Source organism: Periplaneta americana, chromosome 3 (genome assembly GCF_040183065.1).
Source record: "Periplaneta americana isolate PAMFEO1 chromosome 3, P.americana_PAMFEO1_priV1, whole genome shotgun sequence".
In the NCBI taxonomy this organism is placed as follows: Eukaryota; Metazoa; Arthropoda; class Insecta; order Blattodea; family Blattidae; genus Periplaneta; species Periplaneta americana.
The window spans coordinates 163,424,324-163,449,733 of record NC_091119.1 but is presented as its reverse complement, the minus strand read 5'-3'; the positions used below and the strand labels follow the sequence as shown (position 1 = coordinate 163,449,733).

Genomic DNA, 25,410 nt, shown 5'->3' with positions numbered 1-25,410 from the left:
AGGATGCATAGGAATGCTCTGTACTTATATACTCACTACATAAGGAAACAAGATTAAAAATACAACGCAAATGGAATAAAAATCAGTAGGCCTACCGTATTTTACCATGGATCAAATTGTGTTAAAATTTCTTAAGTGTATCACTATAGCTGTTCCGTATTTTAAAACTTGAACATACATGCATTCTGTGACTATTTACTTCATATCTAGGGTGAAGAGGAAACTTAAAAAGTCGTCGATTGGGAGATTTTTAAGCGATCTAATAAAATGTAATTTCACACTACTGAATTACAAAGTCCATATTTGTGTGTGTAATTCGAATATTGAGAGCAACGTAACACATCTGAAAAAAGAATGATAGTAATAAACGTTATAAGTTACTTCAGAATACCACGTAAGTACGTACTTACGAACAATGTTTGGTAGGCCTACGTATGAATTATCATTCATGACAATACTGAACATTTACATATAGAAATTAAAATTTGTGCAAAGGTGGCAGTGCTGTACTCGATATATTATTCATTTGTACAACTGGTAACTGATATTACAAATCAAAATCATGCTTTTGCCAGCTTTTATTCAAGTTATTTCTTAACACAAAATATGGACGTTTTACAATGACTCAGTGACTTCGAATGGGATTTACCCACGATTCTTAACGAAAGGATGTGTGTATAAAAGACTGATCTTTTACAAGCAGAAATTAAAATAGGTGCAAAGGTGGCAGTACTGAATTCAATATTAGGCCTATATTATTCATCTGTAGGCTTACTAACCAATATTACAAATGAAAATCGTGCTTTTGGCTGCTTTTATTAAAGTTATCTCTAAAATAAGATATGGGCGTTTTACAATGATTCAGTGAATTCAAATGGAATCTAGCAACGATTCTTAATGAAAGCATGTGCATGGAATACTGATCTAACACCCAAAAGAAAAGTTTCGTTGACAATGTAGGTTGGGTCTATTTAAAAAATTGCACACATAAATTTGATAATTGTGTACCGGTAATCAAATTGTCATTTAATGCATAAATGAATACATGAATACTCACTTCTTCGGTTGACACAACAACATCATCATCGTCATCATTATCTTTCTCCTCCACTTCCGATCGACTTATAGTTACCAAACACAGAAAAACAATGCCGATTATACAGAAGCTGATTTGCCTCTTTTTCATGATTTTTTATGACGTCCAGCTCTGTCAAAAATGCCTGAAACGTAAATATTACAATTAACCTTCGAGCAAAAATGTCATGATTTTATTCCGTATTTCAATAAATTGAGGAAAGTTACGTCAAAATAATGCTTAAAGCATCTTATCCAACAGACGTGCATTTGAGTAATACGTGCACTCCTGTCACCACCATACATTATATGACTAAAATTTCATTGATTTGTAGTGTCCAGTCACATAATAATCTCATTATAGGAAGTTACCTGTGGTTAGGTGAAATGTCACGCTGCTACTGGTAAACCGGATGACTTCTGTTTGACACACAATCAATAAACACTAAATATAAATACGCTTAAATTATCACCGGTTCTATAACACTTAGCCGTAAATTAACACACATTAAATAAGCAACACGAAACTCACAACTTCCTGATTATTCGAGACTTCGAGGTTTCCCCTACCGGTTTGGTTTTCATAGAGAACCAATCACGAACAAACAGTTGGCCATTTGCGTGTTGCCAGAAAGTTAATAATTCTTTCGCTAAAGAAATTAACTAGTAAGTCCCTAATAAATAAATGAAAAATGTTGTTCAAACTATATTTCAGAGTACTTTTTAGCAAGATATTTTCGTATCACAAACGAATAAGATACCGATAAATAATAGTAATGCTCACAATTGGCAACGTTGCATTACAATTCAGTAGCCTTATAAATTGATATATTATATATTGAATGCTAATATCATATATGTGCGAAAATTATCTATGTTATTTATTGTGTTTTAAATCATCGTTATTCCTTTAATATGGGAATGTAATGTAACATGAATTCTCTAATTTAACATCGCAAACCATTATTACGTCATAAAACAAAACACACGCAGTACGCGAAATAGCAATGGAGACGTGTACAATAGTTCATAAATGTTGTAAATAATCAACCAAGTACAATTTATGGGACCATAACATTTAGTTTTATTTTTATATTTTTCATTTGTTTTAATTAGATAATTTAAAATGTCTGTGGAAACTGATATAAACGTATTCACATTGAATTGTTGGTAGGTGCGCGTTCAACAGTTTTTTAATTTTGACACATTGCTGCTATGTAAACTTCTTGAAAACCTTTACACAGCTGGCAAAGTTTATGTATAAATATGTTTTTTTACTACAAAACTCCAAGGCATGCATAAACTTAACAGACATCGATAAAATATTCGTTGCTTAAATCTTTGTCTTTGAATATAATAATATAATTAATGTTTTTTTTTATTTCCATTATTTTCTAATTGGGATGTACTCTTTGTATAGATTAGGTTGATTTTAAATATGTAAAGAGAGCAGAATAAATCAAGTAATAGAAACTATCAATAGCTATTTAAACTGTCCAAACAAACCGTACTCAGCAAATCCTTACATATGAATATCTGAAACTTCCTACATGTGCTATATAAGCAAAAGTTATTTGTGTCTAACACCATACTGTGGATACATAACTGGATAAATATTTAGATATAAATCTGAATTTTTCAATGTAGGCCTCACATTTAAATTTTTCCCTTGTTAGTTAATGTGTAATATTAGTAGCCTATGTTACAAATTCAAATCGGGTTTGGTTTTACACTCTTATACATTTTACTTTATTAAACAGGGGTATACCAGGAATATCAAAAGACCGGCAAGCAAGAATGAATGCAATAGCTGAAGAGCTGGCCCTGGGAAAATATGACATAGTTTGCTTGCAAGAAGTATGGTCTGAGAATGATTACTTGAATATTAAGAAGAAGACAAGCCAGTCATTACCTTTCTCGCATTACTTTTACAGGTACCGGTACTTATCATATTAGTACAACTAAGTGAAATATTGTAAAATATTGACGTTATGAGAATTAGGAATAATGTTGTATAAGTATTGTAAGTTGTTAGCCTACAATGTTAAATTTATCAAATTAAAATATGTTTCAGACAGAATGATACTCTAACTTTCAAAGAAAGACTGTTTAATATTTCGTAATTTTTTTCGTCCTGAAGTGACTATTGTATTGCACGAAAGATACAAAATAAAAAAAAAAAAATTGTAGAGCTGCAGTTTATGTAGTCTACAGAGTTGAGATTCATTCTCTAGATTATAAAATTCTATATGTTTCTTGCTTGTACAGTACCGTATAGCTACTTCTGCCAAACTTCTTCCTATTTGCTAAGTCACAGCTGTAGTTAAGTAATCATCAGTTTCGGAAATAAATAACTGAGATGTAATTGCTCTGAATTTGACTGATACAAGTTATAAGCCTACATTGTGAATTCGATTTTCTGATAACCTGCAGAAAATAAATGATTCCAGTTTTTATTTCTAGTGGCGTGTTTGGTTCTGGAGTATGCATATTTTCAAAATATGTAATCGAAGATACATTTTTCCATCAGTGGCCAGTGAACGGCTATATTCACAAACTTCACCATGGTGACTGGTTTGGTGGCAAAGGAATTGGTCTTTGTAAGGTTAAATGTAAAGATATCACTATCAACATATATTCAGCTCATGTAAGTATAGGCCTATGAATAGGTTTTCTGTACGCAAATACAATGAGTCCCAGCGAATGTGCCCAACCAGCAGTAGTTCCTCTGACTATTGCCACGGTTTGATGTGGGAAATCACTGCTGCAACTTTTAGCTGTGTCAGTCTGTCCTTGATAGCTGGCAGTAAAGGCATGCAGTGAATCAGCTAAGAATAAGTACAGTTTATTCTCTTACATTGTGTTGTACAATGGTTAACATATTCACACATTTTGAAAGCATACAATGGAAAAAGAAAAGAACAAGGGAAAACTTTAGACATATCTAAATAATCTGGCCACCCAGTTTCATGTAGAAGCACAGTACTAAATTTAGTGAGTAAGTTTAATGAAACAGGTGCTGTGAATGACTGGAAAAGCTATACTAGGGGCAGAAGAACCTGCTTGGTGTATGGTTCTGTCTCAAATAACTTACTCTTCCATTCAGACATTTTGCACTCTAGGAAAACTTAAAACAATAAATAAAATAACGCGATTTCTAGTAATTACAAATACCTGACTTACTGAATATTGTTGTTTTGTTTAGTGCATTGTCCGAACAGAGGTCTGAAACTCGTAAGTGACAATAATAAGGCATCACTCATGAGGTAACTAAGCCAGGAGATAATGGGTTATGGCTGCCAGTTCTCTTTTCCTCTCCATTGCATACATCACATACACTAATCAGACTTTAGATGATATCCTTTATAATATTTCGCAAGTTAGCCATTTCACAAATGTAATAATAATTATTATGTAATCTAAACCTAATACGAGAAATAAAATATTTAGCATTACACACAAGTATTTTGTTCTATGTGTTTTCAGAATATTGTATTGAAATAGTAAATACTAAATAATAAATAGTTATCAATTTGTGAATCATGAGAAAATTAAAAATTGAAGTGCAAAAAAATAATATATTTTTGCTGTGTGTAGAAAATGTAGATAAAAAAATACTTATGTATTAGAAGCACACTTAGAATGGCTTAGCTTACCAAAACAAATAACACAATAAGTATGACTAAAAAAAATCGTTCTGCACAAATTCTCTGAACCGATCTTGAAAAAAACCACACGCCTTAGCAGTGGCTATCTACGTTGATGATAGGACACTTTTAATGTCCTCACAATCTTTTAAGTTAAAAAAAAAACAATAAACTTGATAAATAACGCCTAATGACTTCTGATATCAGGGCTTGACTGAGACATGATAGCGATTTCTTGGATGATTAGTAGGCCTATTATAAAATACTGTTTATTATTACATATATTTGCGAACAAGCTATAACACAGTAGTATCACAGACGAGCACTTGTCAACAACCAGCATTCGAACGCAGTGACAGGAAGGTCTCTTTGTTTAGGTCATAAACCGCTAGAGAAAGTGTGGAGTGAGTAGTTTCCGCACAAGACCAAAAACCCGCCAATTTCTTCTGCCTTTACTATAGCTAACAACCTCATGTACTTACCAAAGAAAAATTGGATGAAATAAGAGCTGCCTTGGAATGTAGTTCTAAAAAGTCCCTCTGACGTCTAGCTACTATGAGGAGGATGAGTACCGAATATTATTAATATAACACAGTAAGTAAGTTTTAATCTGACGTAGTGCTGTGAGTTCACAGATGCAAGCAGTATTGGTAGTAGGGGAGTCCTGCCTCTGGTTGGCAAACAGAAACACTGGAAATGTTCGCAGGAACTCAGGGTACTATTATATTCTCATAATGTCTACTGAAATCTTGATGCCGGATTTTATATTTAATTTATTTCCTATAAGAATGCAAATTCTAAGAGAATATCCACATATACAAATATTGTGACTTTTTCCCTCCGAGAAAATATAGACAGTCCTAGCCTATAAGTTTAATTATAGACAATCAATATTAGTTGTAGCCTACCATAATCTATTTTAGCTCAAGAAAGTGTAAATATTCGTAAAAGTTCATGTTAATTTTGTGATTGCATTTAATTTATAACAAAATTTAATTGCGCCATCAGTATTAGTTTTTTGTAAGACTTATTTGTATAGTCGTAGTGTTATTTTATTTTTATGTAAACAAGCGTTATTTTATTTTTATGTAAAATAACTATAATTTTAATGAAGAACTATGAATTCGTATTATTTGATATTTATACCACACGAAGCAACTTACATTTGAAAATAACACTAGAAGAAAGGTAATATTAAATTCTTACTATGAATATTTAATATGGCTCCAAGTGTTTCGTAAGTTCTCTTCACACTACTTCACATATCCTTAATTTTTAATTGCTATGAGCTTTACATATTCATTAACGACTTTTGATTATTTCCTTTGTTTATACGTTTGCGTGAAATGGAACTAAATTGTGTTTGGATCAAATAATGTTTCTCTGGTAGAGAAACAAAAGACACTCGAATAACAGTCTGGGTTTCTTCTCCACACAATTTGAATTATCAGAAATAGGTCTATTATACTTTTTAAGATACTGGTATTCATCAAATTTCTTATGATCTGTTAAAAATTATGTTTGTATGAAATTTGCAATTATATCTTTGCAAAAGATTTTTTATCGAACTGTCGGGAAAAAATGTTATAATATTTACGTATTACCAATGTTATCTTTTATTTGATGAGCTTATTTTCAGAATAGAAGGAAGCTAACTGATAAGTGATAATCCGACACTTTTTAGTTCAAACTTTGGTGATGTTTCGTCTTTGACTCGAAATATTATGGTCACCCTAATCACATAAAAAATAAAATTGGAGCCACTGGCATAGCTCAGTCGACTAAGGGCTCTTGCCTGCTGATCCGGAGTTGCACTCAGGCATGGGTTCGATTCCCGCTTGGGCTGATTACCTGGTTGGGTTTTTTCCGAGGTTTTCCCCAACCATAAGGCAAATGTCAGGTAATCTACGACGAATCCTCGGCCTCATTTCGCCAAATATCATCTGGCTATCACCAATTCCATCGACACTAACTAACCTTATAGTTGATACAGCGTTGTTAAATAACCAAGTAAGAAAAAATAATAAAAAAATAAAGTCATATTTTGTCGACAACATTAGATGGATCTTGTGATGATTATATGACCTGTATACACCTTCAGTATTTGCAACAGACATTTACTGATCTAATTTATTCATGGTTCTAGTTACATGCAGAATATAATCGCTGGAATGATGAATATATGGCGCATAGAGTTCTTCAGGCATTTGATATGTCACAATTCATCCGTCTGACATCCACTGCTGATGTAGTAATCCTAGGAGGAGATCTTAACACTGAACCAGGAGATCTGTCTTATAAAATAATCTGCCACAATGCTCAATTACAAGACAGTTACTCTCTAGCCAAAGAGGTATGATCTTCCTACCTTAAAATCAACTGACAAGCTTATTTCACAGTCTACTATATACAGTCGCGAAGCTCAATATGTAGTAAAAATGCAAACATGGGTAGTTGCCCACCACTAGGATCGCTACTATCGCCTCATCATCGCAGATCTCTCTCCTAGCAGCCGACAAAATATGTTACACTTCAGTTGTCGTGTTCTTTTGGAAAAATTAACACCTTCCTTCCATTATTGAAATATTAAATGCATAAAGTTAATTTATTATTTTAATGAAGTATATTAAATTCCACCATAAACTCGAAGATACCTACAAGAAATAAGTTAATATAATTTTTGTTTGTGCAAAACGAACTGAAATTTACTCATTCAAGATTATAGCGATAATTAACTATAAAACCAATAAATATTAATTTGCATTTCTCTTTAAAACAATAATAATGGAAATATGAATTAATGGAGTAACTTACGTGTACCGGTACTTGCAGTGTAGGCTTACGTAGTTAACAAAGTGGGATGAGGTTAAGCAATAATAATCACACCAGAATTGGAAATAAAACGTGATCAATAAATTTCATTAAAACAAACTTAATTTTTCTACGTCTTTAGTAAAATAACACATAAAAATAATAACAAATTTAATAGCTACAATTAAAAATATATCCTCTGAAAAAAAAAGTAGACCTAACCTTTATTTCTCTGGAAATTTAGCAGTCTAAGTGACAGAGCTTTAACCGGTATCTAATGTCCTTTCGGTTATACTGAAACATTTCATTGTGAAATTTAAGGATATAATATATTCTAACAGTCACAAAGAACTTCAAATTAACAGTTTTGTTTCTGCATAGCATACTTGTGGAAACCCAGGAACCTTTCTGAATCTTTCGGGAATCGGAAAAAGGATAACTCTGGCCTCTTTCTCATACTGTTGCTACAGTTTATAGCACTACAAACGTCTCCTCCTTGTCCCATGTTATTATTCCAATTATTATATTTTAGCCATTAACATTTTCATTATAACCAATAACGAACATTTCACAAGCATCAATGTGAAATACGCAACGAGCTAGCACTCGATAGAAATACGACACAGTCCAAAGTCGACAATGGACAGTCTATTGTTTCTAGTTGCTAACCGCTTGGAGCGCTTTATCACGAGATTTGCAAAAAAACACGTCAAGCTTCGCGACTTTATATAGTAGACTGTGCTTATTTCCCGAAATAATTATAAAAAAAACGAATCATGCACTTTCTCATAGCAATCATACTGTGCTTAGAGATGGGAGTTTAGTGTAAATAGTTGTACACGCCATTTTCATACACACAAACACTATTTGTGTATAAACATATAAGGAGGCTTACATAATGATAATACACTGTGCATTATTTACAGAAGCCCCCCCCCCCACCCAAAAAAAAAAAAAGCCGTAGTTATCATCCCTTTCACTTCACTACTATTACTGCGTGTTATATATGTATTAACATTTTCAAGAAAGTAAAGTAATGCGTTTTGGAGGAAATTTACTTTTCCATTACATTTGCTTTATGCATGAAACCATTTATGGATATTAGCCCTGGCCCGAATGACTGATGTCAGAGATCCCATCATAATGGTATGCAATAATTATTGAACGGTAGGTATGCAGAATTCAAAATGAAATTTAAAAGAGCATTATGACGAAAATATTTAATGAAAATTACATTGGGTTGTTAGGTTAGTTTAGTTTAGCCTAGATTGGGTTAAGCTAATTTATGTTAGAATAAAGCTTAAGTCAGTACCCAGCAACTTACCATTCTCATTCAGTCTTTACATATTCTATATGATTACCAGTGCTAGACAAGAACAATAAATGGTTTCATGCAAGAGAGACTCAATACCAGTCAATGCAATGAAAAGGTTTGATTTTTCATGTTTTAACTAATCCGCCAAGTTAGCTTTGTGGCAGCAAGTCTGCCTCTAGACTAGCCGGCCAAGATTCGATTTCCGGTGGGTATGGTACAGAGATTTTCGTGTAAAATTTCTACCTCAGGACAAGAAAAGGTGGCAGTGCACAACTTCTAATCACTAGGATTGTGCACCAACATGCCTGGGTTAAATCCCAAATCCCTCGGCAGTGCATATGAAGAGAAGGCATATGTCACTGTTGATAGTGATTCATCCGTCACATTTTTTAACTGTACAGGAAGTATATTATATTGTCCAAGCTCTGGGAGCTATTTTCATGCATGAAATGGAAATTTGTCTTTGAATCAATTATTGTAATATGTAAGTATCGTATTTTCCGAACTATAAGGTCACTTTTTTTATATTGAAAAATACTGATTTCAAATTCGAATGCATCTTATAGTCCAAAGATACATCATAGAGCCAACATTCACTTGTTACTATGCTGTCTAGCTAGATGACAGTGATGACTTTGAAAGGATGATAGAAAAAGAAAGATACGTACTTTCACTCCCCTTTACACTTGCTTTGTTGCTAAGTTGTGACATTGGCACATTGTGCGTGTATAAACATATCCAAAACAACATGGTAATAGTGTAGCAAAACGATGGTTCTGCCAACTGAGAAAATGAAAGCAAGAAAATCAGTTGCTAAACTGGCAGAGAAAAAAAATATCGAAATAAAGTTTCATTCTAAAATCAAGGTGCATCTTATTGTCCGAAAAATACGGTAATCTTATTTGGAATATATTGTATTGCCATATATTATTTGTACCTATTATTCGTGTCAATATGCAATCAGAATTTGCATTGTCATTTGTAAATGAGAGCAAAACCTTCTCTTTTATTTCCTCTCATTTTAAAATGGACTGAAAATCATTTTATTTATTTCTCATTAGTTGTAAGTGAAGTTAATTTTGGCGTAAAATTAAGTTAGTTTGTATTAATTTGCAGGTGTCACCTGATTGTAAAGGAACCAATGAATCAATTCGGAATAGTTACACTGACAAGAAACTTGGTTTGGATAAACCTGATGGAAAACGGATAGATTACATATTATACAAGGCTAGGCCAGGTCTTATGGTAAATTTTTATTGTAAATTATAATTGAAAGACAATGAAAATTTATTATTATACTGTACAGTACATGAGCTAATTTTTTAAACTATGTTTATAGGTGAACTGTCTGAAATATCAATTTCCTCTGCCAGATAAAGTGCCAGAAGAAACATTTAGCTTTTCAGACCATGAAGCTGTGCAAGTTACTCTTAGAGCTACAATGTCTGAAGGTAAGCGATTAATTCTTAAACAGTTCTTTAATGAACTAGTATTTTGCTTTGATGTCATATTAATGTCCTGTGTTGATAAAATAAGAAGAACTAATGTGATTTAAGTTTTTATATCATTATTTTATTATAATTTTTTTTCTTTTGAAGTGTCAGACTTTATTTTTGCAAGGAATTTTGAATTTGAAATTTTAATTGGAACAGTATGCAAAAATCTTCTCAAAACTGAGTAATTTTTTGCTTATTTGACAGCCTAATTTATATCTACTCTCATACAATTAAAGTACTGCATGCCTTCACATTATACTGTACAATACACTAACTTGTAAATTAATACTAATGAATAACTCATCGGTTTACAAGCAAAATATTACTTTTGAGAAAAAGGTGTATATAATTTATTTAATATATGTGTATAAACTTTGAATTGGAAAATGAAATACACATAAAAAGAAACAACTTACTAAAAATAATATTTTGTGAATTCAGTTTTGTCAAGAACATTCAAACGTCTTTTTCTCAGAAGTGATATTTTTTACTTAATGTGTTTTGCTTGTAAACCGACGAATTGAAGTAACCTGAAACATTACAACAAACCTATAACAAATAATGGAGACCAAATGAGATCACTTACCTAAGAGGGTTTGTTTTGCTAGCCATATGTCACCTCATGGTTAAGGTTTCCAGATACTCGTGAGTAAGTGAAAAACTGGGCAGGTTGGTTCAAAAAACAGGACAAAAAATTTTGTAGAAGCCATGTATTTTTATATTTTACGATTTTTTAAATGAAAATGACCACTTTAAGCTGCAAAATTGGCATTACTCGTTATTTTATATAGGCTTATACTAAATAATTATCTGTACAAGAAAATAAAATCATTAAAAAATACAGTTAACACAAAAATCAATACAATTACATTGCAGTAACTTTCAGTGCCAGCACTGTAATATGTAGAAGCATGCATGACAAATGCCAAGCTATCAAATTTCACATGTATTTAGAAAGACCACTACACTCACCAAATATTTGCTGAAAAAATTCTGAGGCGCTTCACCACACTCGGAAGAATAACTTTGTATGTTCACAATTTCACTTATGTTGATTTTCATAAGAAAAAAAAATTAAATTGTGGCTAATATCAACTCTAGCACTAAAATGGTTATTCGAATGGTACAGAGTCAAGAAGTGCCTAACCCACAGTTTGAAAGTCACTGTTCCTTTACCTCTGGAAAATCAGTCAAGGATTACTTCTAAATTGATAACTTGTTAAGTGTTGCTAAATGTTCGAGGTAATGTTGAAGTCAGTTCAATCTCTGAATGAAATTTATAGACGAAAAATTCAAGTTTTATTCGCATTTCAGAATTATGTTGAAATTTATTTATTGGAAATCAGATGATTACGACTTTTTCATAAAAAAAGGCATGTTCTGCTAAATACGAACATCTGGTAACCCTATCCATGGTGCAAGGGTAAAATTTCAACATAACCACATGGAATCAAGTAAACATTTGGAAAGAAATACAGTGCATCTTCGCCATCATGCTCGCAATGATTGACTGTGAGAGGCCACGCTTCTGCCACTAAGACGACATGTATGCTGGCACACCTAGTCAAAACCATTCTCGTTCATGTCAACATTATGACGTGACGTCTATAAATAAATTATATATATAGACAAAAATGGCTTAACCATGTCAATAGAATGGACCGTTCCAGACTCCCAAGACAAATTCTCCGCTATATACCACATGGAAGACGATCTTTGGGACGCCCCCTGAAAAGATGGACGGAGACCGTAACAGGCCACTAGGCCTAATACCTGCAAGGCCTCTGACAGTATTCGTTTAGCTCAAATGGAGAACAGATCATTTCATCATGGTAAACAGATATTCATTAAAGGAACGTATTTACATATACAACACGTACAAAATCGAGTGCTTCAACGAGGTGAAAATTCAGATGTAAATTTCCTGACAGGCCAGAACCCTCTAGAAAAACAATATTAAGGTTATTTAATAGATTCAATTAAACAGGTTCTGTAAATGACAGAAAAAGACGACAAAAGGATCGTGTTCTTACGGAAGAAAAATTGGATGAAATTTGTGCGACATTAGAGCGTAGCCCACTCAAGTCTCTGAAACGTTTAGCACAGCAGACAGGGATTTCTAAAGCATCTGCGGGAATGGCAACAAAATTATTGAAACTAAAGCTATATAGAATTCCATCATGTCATGAATTACAGCCCCAAGATTACAATCGCAGGCTTAATTTTTGTTATTAGGTGTTAGAAAAAGTAAATACAGTAAAACCTCGATAAGATGCGCCCGCTTATTACGCTATCCCGTGTAATACGCTTTTTTTGTCCGGTCCCTGCACATTTCATATATAATGCCTTTATAAAATACCCCGTTTGTTGTGCTCAAATCCCGCATAATACACTATTTTTGTGGAATATTTTCGATGTCATTTTCAGCAATGTGCTATAACAGCAATGAATCATTTTGGCCATTGAACTCACTGGTGCCATTAACCTGAAAAGTATTGCATTCGACCCTTTACCTGCACAGCTTACAGTTACAATAATCCACCCTCTTGCTAATCCTCTCTTTCTCAAGAAACATTCCTCACTCGACCGTAATAAAAATCTGGAAATTTTTGCTGGTCAGTTTGTTACCCTTTAGTGTATTGAAGTGTCTGTGTGATTACAATGAGTGTTAAGCGAAAAGTGCTTTTTGTGTCTGAAAAATTGGAAATCTTACGAAAGTACGATGAAAACAGTAGGCTACTCTTAATCAGAAACAACTGTCTGATTCATTAGGAATCCCATCATCGACATTAATAACAATAATAAAAAATCGCGACTCAATCACTGCAGAGCTGCGAGGTCGGGAGGGTGTAAGCACAAGAGAGTGAAGTGTGGTAAACATGAGGACTTGGAGAACACGCACACAGCAAACAACTATAAAGGACTCTTTTCAGAAGAATTAAGTACAGTACATACATACAGTATCGTAAATGTCTTTTGTGCGAGATCGTGCGTATTTGCTTGTTTTCCGCACAGAACCAATACGCGGTAAGTGTGAAATACCACGTTCATTATTCCCAACGTAACACACATAACAATTTCCCTCTTCTTACCGCTTAAGCGCGACATTCATTTTACTGCTTTAGGCTTTTAACATATTATTTTTAGAGATGTTTAACATAGTAATAATTATAAATTGGAAACTTACCACTGCAATTTCACCTAAATTGCAATGTTAATTATTGTTTTTAAATATTTGCAAAAATTAAGTAAAGTCTACTACTCCACGAAACTTATTGCATTCTTGGTACAAGTAACATTAAGGAAGCCGTGAAAAAATCAACAAGATTCCAGATGCCGATGTTATTACTGCAATATGTTATATAAATAATACTTACTTACAAATGGCCTTTAAGGAACCCGAAGGTTCATTGCCGCCCTCACATAAGCCCGCCATCGGTCCCTATCCTGTGCAAGATTAATCCAGTCTCTATCATCATATCCCACCTCCCTCAAATTCATTTTAATATTATCCTCCCATCTATGTCTCGGCCTCCCCAATGGTCTTTTTCCCTCCGGTCTCCCAACTAACACTCTATATGCATTTCTGGATTCGCCCATACGTGCTACATGCCCTGCCCATCTATTCCGAGGCTTATTGTAGGAATTCGTAACAAGCTGTTTTTTTACGGTGATGGGTTGTTAGCCCTTCGCCCAACCCCCAAGCTGGAGGACCACCCCTTATCGGCTGTCCACGACTGCTTATTCAATATATTCGCAGCTACCCTCCATATCTGGAGGCCGTCTCCTCTATCCGCAACCTGAGGACGCGCCATGCCGTGGTGATAGGTACCCACAATACATGGGTTATATAAATAATATTGTTAAAATATTAAAATGAAAAATAAATCATTACATAACCTTACCGTTTGTTTTAAGTTCGCATTTATAGACTGGGGGAAAAAAAAGACAGACGTATATCACAGCCTGCTGGAGTATAGTAAACACAGAAAACATTTTATACCAAGAAAGATATTTTGGTGTTCCGAAGTTGCCGTCATTAAACAGAAACCAAGATGGAGATTTCATTGCAAGTAATTAGAAATTCGTCTTTCAGGTATGTAATAAACGATCTTCGCACAAAATAATGTACGATACATGAGCGGTATGTTTGTTTTCATGTTCTCGGAAATTAAAAAAGCTCAACTACGTTTCGCTTTTTCAATCTTTTCCTCGACCATGAAAACGTCAACATACCACTCTTGTAACGTATATTACTATAACGTACAGTGCAGTAATTACATAATGGAGTAATACTGTATTACCTTTCATGAATCATGTATTTTAATAAAGAAGAATGCTAATAGATATTGTATATAACTCAAGATTAGTATACCCGCCTAATACGCGGTCCCGGTTAAAACGCGGTTTACACGCGGTCCCTTGAACAGCGTCTTATCGGGGTTTTACTGTAATGAAGAACTTGATCCCTGATCGATTTTTTTTTTTATTATGATGAGGCTTGATTTCATCAGCATGCCATAAGGCATCACAGAATGACATGTATTGATCATCACGCGAATGTGCTTGCCATCTCAGCAGCAGAAGCACTGCCTCCCACCGAGTAATCATTGCAGGCATGATGGCGAAGACGCACTGTAGTTTGTCAAGTCTGTTCTAATCCGCCCCATGTTGAATCTTTACCATGCTGTCAAACAGATTCTTACCCTGCACGAAAATTAGTAATGCTTTTTTTATGTTACCACCATATTAGTTGAGAAGCAGTCTGATTAATTAAAGTTAATTAAAATTTTATGGAAGTCTAAAATAAACAATGGTTCAGTCTAATAACGTTTTGACACCTCAGAAATTGATGTAAAGTACATAAAGTAACTTATGTTTGTGATTTTCTATCTTCAGTGATTGGAGATACAGGACTGGATAAGCATGAGTACGTGGAAGCTCTGAACGAGAGCAGAGCCATCTGCAATGCAGCACTAGCAAAGCTGAACCAGGATAAACGGTCATACTGGATATATTCCGCTGCCCTCTTTCTGACTTTGTTGTGTACAATTGGTTCAGATGCTCCTTATGGCTGGTTTAAAGCTATTAATATTATTCGTATCATTGTAACTATTTTGCTCTGTTTTACAGTATTCATGGCTTCTATTTGGAACAGAACGGAAGTAAATGCAATTCTTACAGGAAAATTGGGAATAGGAGTTGTTCATGCACAGTTGACGAACAGTAATCTGAACGAGAAAATTAACAATAGTTGATAATAATTTCTGCAATTGTTTTTGTTTAAAAAACGACACTTTTGTGCAGCCTTCTGTTCCAGAGTTCATAATCTAATTTAATACACCATTGTTTACAACACAAACAAGAAAAGCAGCTGGTATGTGTAATTTTGATAAGATTGTGGCTTACTGATATGTCATTTTAAAATCCCTTTGGTTATGTAATGCTTTTATCATAATCTTTATTGTTTAGTATTGGAACGTACATGAGAATCCTGAAATATTTTACTAGTGTATATATTTCAATATGTACGTACATAATACATATTCGCAAAGATCGTCAACTGGAACATACTCTCAATATAAAATTCTCTTAGAAGTCAACTAAAAACGTGATTTAATTGTAATCAAGAAATTAGCTTCATTGAAATCTTAACAACATGAAACTTTGGACGGTAGTAGCAGGTACATATTGGGGGGGCATCGTGAAATTGTTTTCATACTTAGAAATGGAAACAACAGCAAGTATATATAATCAGAAATAATTACGTTATGTACTGGAAAAGATTTCGTTTTCTTTATGTTAAAGAAAAAATTGTTTTCAAAAACTGATTTTCCATAAAATTATATATGATACATCAGTAAGCATTTTAATATTCAGACATTTTTAAAACAAGAGAGGTTTTAGAAATGCTAGTCATTAATTGGACGTTAACAATGAAGTTAATATACTGTATTAAAAATTTAATTTACTGCAGAGCGGTAAACTAGTCGCATATTTCAGTTTTTTTTAAATACATTTGTTGCTGTCAATTCGAACCTATTATGGGTATATTTTCTTCTTTTAAAAATGGACCTGAACAAGTTAGTTACAAATAATTATTTTGTGCAGAAATTATAATTATAAATTAAACAACTGAAAAATTTAACATCAGTGAAATGTATAGAATTGCACTAAAATGGTCCTAAATATTGACAGTTCAAAAGCCAATCAGTGTAAGTCACTAAATATCCAATTCTGAGATACTGGGCTTGAGACATTCTTTTGACACATTTTTTCAGGAGCATATTCAATTAAGTCAGTACCGGTAATATAATTTTTTTCGGCCAGTGTATGGGACCGGTGTCCACCCAGCATCATGATGCACTTGGGGAGCTACAATAGGTAGCGAAAGCCAGCTATAACAGCTGGGAGGATCATCGTGCTAACCACTCGATACCTCCATTCTGGTTGGATGATCGTCCACCTCTGCTTCGGCATGTGAACGGGAGGCCAGCAGCCAGCTGGCTGGTCTGGGCCCTTCAAGGGCTGTGGCGCCATGGATTATTATTATTATTATTATCATTATTATTATATAATTTTCAACTGGAAGAGCACATATTAGTGCTTCTGAAAACATCACATAAAATTTCAGTGGTCATTCAAAGTAAGAGAAAAAAATTTGTAACCTGATGTTGAGACTCATGTATTTGATTCAGATGTTTCTGCAGCCATCATAGCTTATAACTTCAGCCGACTTTCAAGTGAACTAACAGTCAAATTAGTTTGAGGGTTTTTTTTTTAATTTATTTTATTTATTTACTTAGTTCACCCAACTTTTAAAATGACAAAGCAAACTAAAATATTACGTATATTAATATCAAATACAGAGAAAATATGGAATGCATTAACAAAACAAAACTAAGAACAACAAGAGATACAATAAACTGATAAATAGAAAAATTGAAATAGCAAATGGAATATCACAGCATTAAGTTTAATTTTTTTATAATTCGGATAATTCTGTAAATGATCATTCAAAAGTTGATAGCACTACCAGTACTTCTGCAGAGACCCAACCAGATGTATGATCACAGTGATGAAACCGATGACTCTTGTGATTAGAAGAATTAGACTTGCCAGAAAATGTTTGAAAAAAGTTCAGTGGACAAAAACAATGTCAGTAATTTTTTTTAAATTTCTTTTTGCCTCTAATAGTTACATTTATTACTTGACACTTACGTAAATATGTATTAAGTTACTGCAATTATTGTCACAGATCAATAACCCATTAGTTAATTTTTAAATATTAATGGAACCCTCATTTTCTCTTTTCCTTCTTACACTGATTGGCTTCTGAGCCGTCCATATGTCATTGGCATTTTTATAATCTTAATTGAGAAGGGAACAAAAGCTGCAAGATAATATGCTTTTCAGATATGTCCGTATTTAAACGTACATTCCAACTATGACCCTCACAATTTAAGTATATTTTCAACCGAACAAGAAATGTGAAAATTTCAGAGTAATAATACAGAATGAAAGAGGAAAAAATTATGGGGTTATAAAAAAAATCAAGACAATTTTGAAATTGCTGAAACTTTGTTAAAAGTAAGTTTACATAAAAATGAAGTAAATATAATTTCATTAACACAAGAATTGGTTGCCTACTGATATGAAGCTGCGCTTGGGCGCAGGTTCGCTTCCTGCTTGGGTTGATTACCTAGGTGGGGTTTTTCTGAGTTTTGCCTAAATTTAAGGCAATGTCAAGTAATCCCTTAGCGAATCCTACGCTTCATGTTACCAAATACCATCTCATTATCACCAATTTCATCGATGCTGAATAATCTAGTCACTGATACAGTATCGTTAAATACCCAACTGAAAATCGGGTATGTGTATGTGAAATCAGATTAATATTTATTTATTTATTATTTTGCTAATAATTGTAACATAAACTATAATATATACAGAAAAACTTTGACTGCCATTTTGTTTTTTTCGGATTTTACAACAAGCTTTCGGGATGATTATAGGTTTCATAACATTAGACTTCTAAAGAAGATCAATTGACATCTGTAAAGACGAAACCATTATTTCGAGGAATAAAGTTTTGAAATAAAAACGCCAATAGCCCACATAAAGATAACTTTAACAAGTTTGGTTTGCTACATTTAGAAATTATGATAACCAAAGTGAAATAATTGAAAGCAAGTAGTATCTATTTTGAATAAAACCTTTTTTTTTTTTTTTTTGTGTAAACATTCTTTAACAAAGGTTCAGCAATTTCTCAACTTCCTTGTTTTGAATAATCTATATGTATAATTATATGGATATTCATATGTAATTTAATCCGAGTGATTAACAAGAAAGAGTCCACTGCAAAAAGAGGAATGTCACTGTTTTGTGAAAAATTAGTTTCAGGTTCAATAGACCTATTATACATCAAAAGGAGAACAACATCACATACTGCAATGCACTGCAAAATGGATGATAATCTTATACCTACATACATACAATGCAAGAAGGGGGAATGTCGTAGCGAAATAGTATTAGAATGGGGAAATTTAGAACATGTGACATTCCCCCTTTTTGCAGTGGACTCTTCTGTTACAAGATACAAGTCTCTCTAATGATAAAAATGAGTAATGTATTTTGAGTACTGGTATTTTTTATTATGTGCCTTATTTATATACATATGTGTTTTAACAATTGTTTATACTATAGTCCATCCAATGTAAGACCCGCTCTTAACATAAATATGTTTTACTCTGCGCCACAGGGTGGAATTGAATGTTTTCCAGGGGGGAAACATTAAAACAGCGGTCATCAGCACAGTGTACTCTCGGGCTAGCGTCACTTACCCGCAGATAAGACATTGCCCTATCGTGCATCTGTGGGGATGCTGGCCAGCTATGCTTTCTATCTCCCCTTCTGCTCAAGGGTGCATATTTCGATGCACTGCTTACCCGTTAACCATTTCAGCAAGTGTAGACGACCACTGGATTAAAATGTTAATTACGGATAAAAATACTGTCCATAATAATTTGCAGTGTTGGCCAACTCGTAATGTTCTCTCACTCAGCTTATATGAAAGAAGAAATGAGAATAGTTATATGCATTTATAAAATATAAAATATGGAAACTATAAATTATGCAGCTAAAAGAGATAAATGTTGTCCCTGGCAGAAGCAAATTAATACCTTTTCAGTAGGGAACATCAGATTCTTCAGAGGAGGGTGATCCCCGGTATCCTCCCAATCATTTTGTACCCTGTGCACATATGTTCGACTAACCCTATTCCAATCTGTTATGTTGCAGTTTTGATTTCAAATGTATTTTCGCATTTATACGCCAATGTTCATGATATGGAATACTACATCGAAATAAAAGATTGAGGACACAAATATTAAACAAAATATCTCAACTGGTTATACATTTTTACAATTGCCGAGTTGACCTGATTGGCGAGTTGGTATAGCACTGGCCTTCTATGCCCAAGGTTGCGGGTTCGATCCTGGGCCAGGTCGATGGTATTTAAGTGTGCTTAAATGCGACAGGCTCATGTCAGTAGATTTACTGGCATGTAAAAGAACTCCTGCGGGACAAAATTCCGGCACATCCGGCGATGCTGATATAACTTTTGCAGTTGCGAGCGTAGTTAAATAAAACATAACATTTTAACAATTGCTGATTTATTCGACAAACACAGTATTATTCACCACCATATTATTTGTTATGTATTGCCATTAACAAACGAAAACTTTCGTTTGTCAATAATCCAGATCGCATTTATGACAGTGTAACATTATATGAGGCACGTCTTTGCTATAAATTGTGTATATCCAAGAAAAAATGAAAAGTAAAGAACTCTTTCTTCCCTTCTGCCGTAAGTACTTCTGTCAGTGTTACATCAAGGACGGTTCTTACTTTGGATAGACTTTATAGGTGTTGAACTTGTTCATTTATGCATTTAATATATAACTATACCACCTCAGCAAGATATAATTGAAAGTTTTATACTGACATTGACTGTGCTTCTGCAAATGTAAGAAGGTATGGATGATTCAGTATTATTATTATTATTATTATTATTATTATTATTCTATTTAATACATGTACACTAGCTTGTGCTATTTTTATAGGTTTGACTTGTCTCGGGGTTTTCAAAGGGGGATTGTGTTAATTTAATTCTAGAGTAATTTGCTAGAAAACAATTTTATGCCACAATACATGAGTTGGCAGTAAAAATGGTTGTGAAAACTTCACTAAGAAAGTTACATATTTCATTGAATATACAATATAATGATAACATATGGTGTGGAGAGAACTTTACTTAGTACAGAGACAGGATAGTTATGAATTAGATGTTCTAATTCAGATGACAATAATTTCAAAATAGAATAGACATTGACAAGGGCTCATATTAGTGGTGTAACAAAATGTACATGGGTTGTTCACAGGAATCAATCAGGGCCTTCTTAGAAAAACTTGGGAATCACTTTAGGAAACCTTTCATGTACGTCTTAACAGCACAAGGCTAAAATTTACGCCACTTGCTCATATATTCTGAAAAATAATTTATACTTAGTTGATTGTTATTGTCAACCATACAAAATGTTCCCTTATGCACAAGTCTGCTACATGGTACATACAGTGTTTGCAGTTTATACTGTTGTGAACTGGCATATGGAACCACTTACAATAAGTCGAACTGACATACTTGCCATCCCAATTAATTATCTTGTAATAAAAGGTCACAAACTAGACTTTGCTTTCATGGAAATGATCTTGAATTTTTTTCTCTTACACTATACGCTCTACCTTCAATTTTGTGTGTGAAGTTTAAACATCCCGTCTTTTTAGATTTTGTCATACTTGGTAAAATGGTCTATAGTGTAGCTAGAATCAGAAAACTAATCCTGAAACGTGAATAAATTATAAGTACATTATGTAAACCCAGAAGAAGACACTTCTGACATAGAATATGTCTTGTCCGTAGTTCATTATAGGGAGACAGGTCATGAAATCTGGTGGACGAAATAAAATCATACAAATTTAAAATCACTAATACACAATAACTAAACAATATATAACCATGAAACTAGCATCAATTGATAGAGCTGGGATGAAAGTTTAGTGCATAGCAGGAGTGATTATTCAAATGATCTTGAGCGTTTGGTGTAGGCCATGCGCAAATAAGTTAAAAATAGCATGCTTCTGCATGTCTCAGACAGTCATAACTCAGCAACGGAATGCCCTAGATCAATCGAACTTGCATCAAACGGTTTGTTTCGTCGAGTTCTATAAGATTAGCAAGCAAAAGCTTTCGAACTTACTTAAAATTAGTGTCGAACTTTTTAGTGAAAATTCACATTGCCCAGTCACATGCATCGAAAATATGAAAATCAGAGGATAAAAAAAAGAGCATTAGATGAAAAAGAAAACAAGCAGCTACTCTTGGGAGAAGAATGAACCAGGCTTTTGAGGTAGCATTGGAAAGATACCACATGTGGCATAAACATGGGTGCTATTTAATTATAGGACTGTTGTTTTGCCATGACATAATCCGTAAAATGTTTTCTGATCACACACACTATTATGAATACAAAACGATTCTTTGTCAGTACTTGCAAAGACTTATTTTATGTAGCAAATATGTGTCCGACATTATTTTTTCACTTTTTTTTTCTCTGCCAAACCAAATTAAAAGTCAATCGTAACAAATAGTCATGAATTGTTGAAGTATATTGGCATGTGTGCATGGGCATTTCGCACGAACTTCTGTACCAAACAAGCAGCTTCATGCATCAGGGAATGCTCTGTAGTACAACACAATTTAAAGACAATTTTATTATTTATTTATTTATTTTTTGCTGATTGGACATTTGTGTATGATGTTGATCTGGTAGTGAGTTAAGGTGAGAGTGTTAATGAATTCTGAATAGATTTGCATTAAATTGGAGGAGTTCTCTACCAACTATTAATATTATATATAGTTATATATATATATTATGACGTATAGTTGTATTATAGTTTGAGCGTTTTTTCTTTCCAGAATTTCACGTAATAGATGAGATATTCCAGAGATAAAGTTTATGTCTTAAAAGATTGGGTTTAATATGTCTATTAAGTAGCTAACATTTGTTTAATATAAATAATTTAATGTGTACTTCGGTAAAAAAAATGCAAAGGCTCGTGTTGTTGTGAGTTATAAAAATTAGTTATTAAAACCTTCTGACTTGCTCAGATTTTAAAGCATATTGCTGAGTTCAAAATATAAAATATATCCTAAAATGCTCATGTGAATACTATTGATAGAGCTCAGTAACCAGCTCAATCTGTCTCCCTCATGGAGGAAATGTTGTAATGATGAATTTTCTTAATGTACTTAATATTGTATAACAAAGAATAAAAATACTGCTTAAGCTTTATTGCCCAGTTTGGATCATCTGAATTTATTCTCATTTCAGGAGGTGAATGAACAATTACATTTTTGTGACATAAAACTTCATATAATATAGTTATAAAATACACATTTCAGTTGAAATGAATATTATGGATTTTTAGATTTGAACAAAGATCTTAAATCTCAATGCAGTTAAAGATTAATACAAGAGTGACTGATTTAATAGGAGACTCAAAATTTTCGCAGTGGAGCCATTATAAATTTTAGTTTGGAATAAAAATTTACATATGCATAACTGGAAACTTCAGTTCATGAGCTTCTATGTTGCAAATGTTGCGAGAGAAATCTGTTTTGAAAAGTTCAAGGTATATCAATTTTCATTCAAAACTAAAAATGTATGGCTTTATTGTAAAAGTTTGATGTACCTATAAGCAAGTCACTCTGCACAAGATAAGTTTAAGTTGCTTATAATTATATTCCATATATTAAGTTGTCATTAAAATTTCTGAAATAATGTTATACAAGGCAAGTATGTTGAACAGGTAGTATATGGAAGATTATTTAGAAATTCAATTATAGCACTATAGTTTATGAAATTTAGTGTGAAAATGCATTAGTAACATAAAATATTTAGAGAAGACATTTATATTTCTCTCAAAGTCTTAAAATACGAAAATTACATATGGTTCCTTTACTGGGCAATGAAAGGTTAGCTGATCTATATAGTGTATTGCACTGATAATTGTAAAAGTTTGTGTGCTTCTTTGGTGTATAATGTGCCAAAAATGTCATTCTGTTGCTCATTTGTGAAATATTTGGAATTATAAGAAAAAAACTTAAACTGTCAACAAATATGGGGTCACTGGACTTAGCTTATTCACAGTATTGTACTCCATTTCAATATTTCTCGCTCAACTGTAAATAATAAAAGTATAAATAAAAATGAATAAAATTACATAATTACCCAAGTTTTATTTGTATATCCAATTAGCTGTAAGTACATTCATTATCATTTACATCATGCATCCTGCAATACAACACTATACATACATTTAAAAATATTTCATGATCATAAAAATATTGCTTTATAAAATACATACTTCGATTCAAAAGTTCAGACAAGGCCACAAACCCAACTTTACAAGGGAGAAAATAATAACACAATTATCACAGCATTACTTACTTTGTTCTCATTTGTAATATAAATTACTAATTGTATAACACATTCAAGCCTGCATAGTATTAACACGTTCTAAATGACATGAAAACAGTTAAACCTTGCTGAATACAGAATCACAGTTCTGCAATAAAACAGCTACAACCACTAATGTACAGAACGAAATCTTAAATATTCTATGGCTAATAAAGCATCATACCATCAGAGTTAACAGTCTTATATATGTGGGTGACTGGTTTCGTACAATTATAATTTTATTCTGTAATAATTACATCTCATTTACAATGGTACTGTGTAATGAGCTCATTCAAAAGCTTCCCTCAAACTGTGCACATACATCTCTACAGGAGGTAGACAAATATACAAAAGCAGCTGTTCACACATACCAACTGTAAGAGTATTCCACTAATTTTTTTTTGATAATCTTTTATTCAAACTTTAATTTTGTGACGTTACAATCAGTATGGGCAGCTAATTTTCTATATTTTGCCTATCTGTCACGGAGATATACAGTAGAACCCTGCAGTGGCGTAGCATGAAATTTTGAGCAGGGGAAGCTAACTCAAGTTGTCTTTCATGCAATATGAGAAAACGTATTACAAAAATACAGTCTTAAAATAAATAGTAGTCAATTTCAAGTCAGCAGTCGAAGATTGGTTGGAACATCGTAAGTAACACTTATAAGGCATGACCTCAAATTATACGTAGTAAAATATGATTTCACAGTTTACACATATCTCTAACAAATATACACGTATAGGTATAACATTAGCTCACTCCCTGTCATACTTAGAGAAATCACATTATTAGTATCATTACGTAAGTATGCGTCTGTCGTTTGGTTGTGTCCTTCATTGACAGCAAGGGAGTCGGTCATTTGTTTTTTAAATCACACTTTTGTTCGTAAGTCAGTCTTGATATTACAATTGTCCAAAAAAAGTCAAGTAAATTAGTGTCAGGAACTGTTATTTCGCTCATTATTTATTATCTCAGCCACAATGCACACTAACACTTCAACTGAACACAACTGATGAAAAGGGATAACTCGGAAACTACTTATTTTAAATGTTAAAGCTAGCTTCTTGCTAGCCTTGCGACTAGGGTAGTTTAGTTAGAACGGGATGGAAAATCTGCGGGGTGGATTACACAGAAGAAACCAGTCTGCTTGGAAGCTGGTGTGTGCAGGCTTCTTGTTTACTGCTGCATCACAAATCATCCTGAGCTGCCGCATCACAATATTTAACACGTAAATATAAATTCTATTAAAATTAATAAATCATTTTGTCCATAAACTGCATGTTCATTATGAAATTATTATTAACTGGGGAAGCTAAGCTTTTCAGCTTACATTGATGCTACGTCACTGGAACCCTGATTATCCATCATCCTATTAACCGATTGGCGGTTTATCCGACTGTCTTTCTCTCCCTTTATTATTTTTTTTTTTTGCTACAGAAACATATGAAGTAGATACTATTGCACATTATATTAGTATACGCATT

At 33.2% G+C, this 25,410-nt stretch overlaps 3 protein-coding genes across 6 annotated transcripts in view; 1 reads left to right on the top strand and 2 right to left on the bottom strand.

Annotated features, from left to right (window-relative positions):
* Positions 1–2,001, bottom strand: part of LOC138696800 (calnexin-like) — a 45,335-nt gene extending 43,334 nt beyond the window's left edge. For both annotated transcript variants that reach the window (XM_069822215.1, XM_069822214.1), the window contains exons 1-2: positions 1,447–2,001; positions 1,058–1,220 (exon numbers count right to left, since the gene is read on the bottom strand). In XM_069822215.1, the coding sequence (XP_069678316.1) occupies positions 1,058–1,186 (129 nt within the window). In that variant the 5' untranslated portion in view covers positions 1,187–1,220; positions 1,447–2,001. The remainder of the gene's footprint in view (positions 1–1,057; positions 1,221–1,446) is intronic.
* Positions 2,002–2,013: 12 nt separating this feature from the next.
* On the top strand, positions 2,014–20,162 carry nSMase (neutral sphingomyelinase). 3 transcript variants are annotated; one of them, XM_069822217.1, is made up of 7 exons: positions 2,014–2,244; positions 2,835–3,008; positions 3,538–3,721; positions 6,868–7,074; positions 9,964–10,092; positions 10,187–10,298; positions 15,243–20,162. In XM_069822217.1, the coding sequence occupies exons 1-7, from the start codon at positions 2,201–2,203 to the stop codon at positions 15,599–15,601; spliced, it is 1,209 nt and encodes a 402-aa protein (XP_069678318.1). In that variant the 5' UTR covers positions 2,014–2,200; the 3' UTR covers positions 15,602–20,162. The 3 variants fall into 3 exon arrangements, with proteins under 3 accessions (XP_069678318.1, XP_069678320.1, XP_069678319.1); XM_069822218.1 differs by having other exon boundaries at positions 2,093–2,248; XM_069822219.1 differs by lacking the exon at positions 6,868–7,074 and having other exon boundaries at positions 2,060–2,244.
* Positions 18,547–25,410, bottom strand: part of LOC138696801 (transmembrane protein 184C) — a 41,957-nt gene continuing 35,093 nt past the window's right edge. The window contains exon 5 of the mRNA XM_069822216.1: positions 18,547–25,410. This exon is cut by the window's right edge and continues 19,990 nt beyond it. The gene's annotated coding sequence lies outside the window, so the exon portion shown is untranslated.

Excerpts from the sequence above, each read along its gene's own strand:
- nSMase (XM_069822217.1), top strand. The coding sequence starts at position 2,201 with ATGTCTGTGGAAACTGATATAAACGTATTCACATTGAATTGTTG. Across the intron at positions 3,722-6,867 it reads TCAACATATATTCAGCTCAT|TTACATGCAGAATATAATCG; the intron begins GTAAGTATAGGC and ends TCATGGTTCTAG. Across the intron at positions 10,299-15,242 it reads TAGAGCTACAATGTCTGAAG|TGATTGGAGATACAGGACTG; the intron begins GTAAGCGATTAA and ends TTCTATCTTCAG.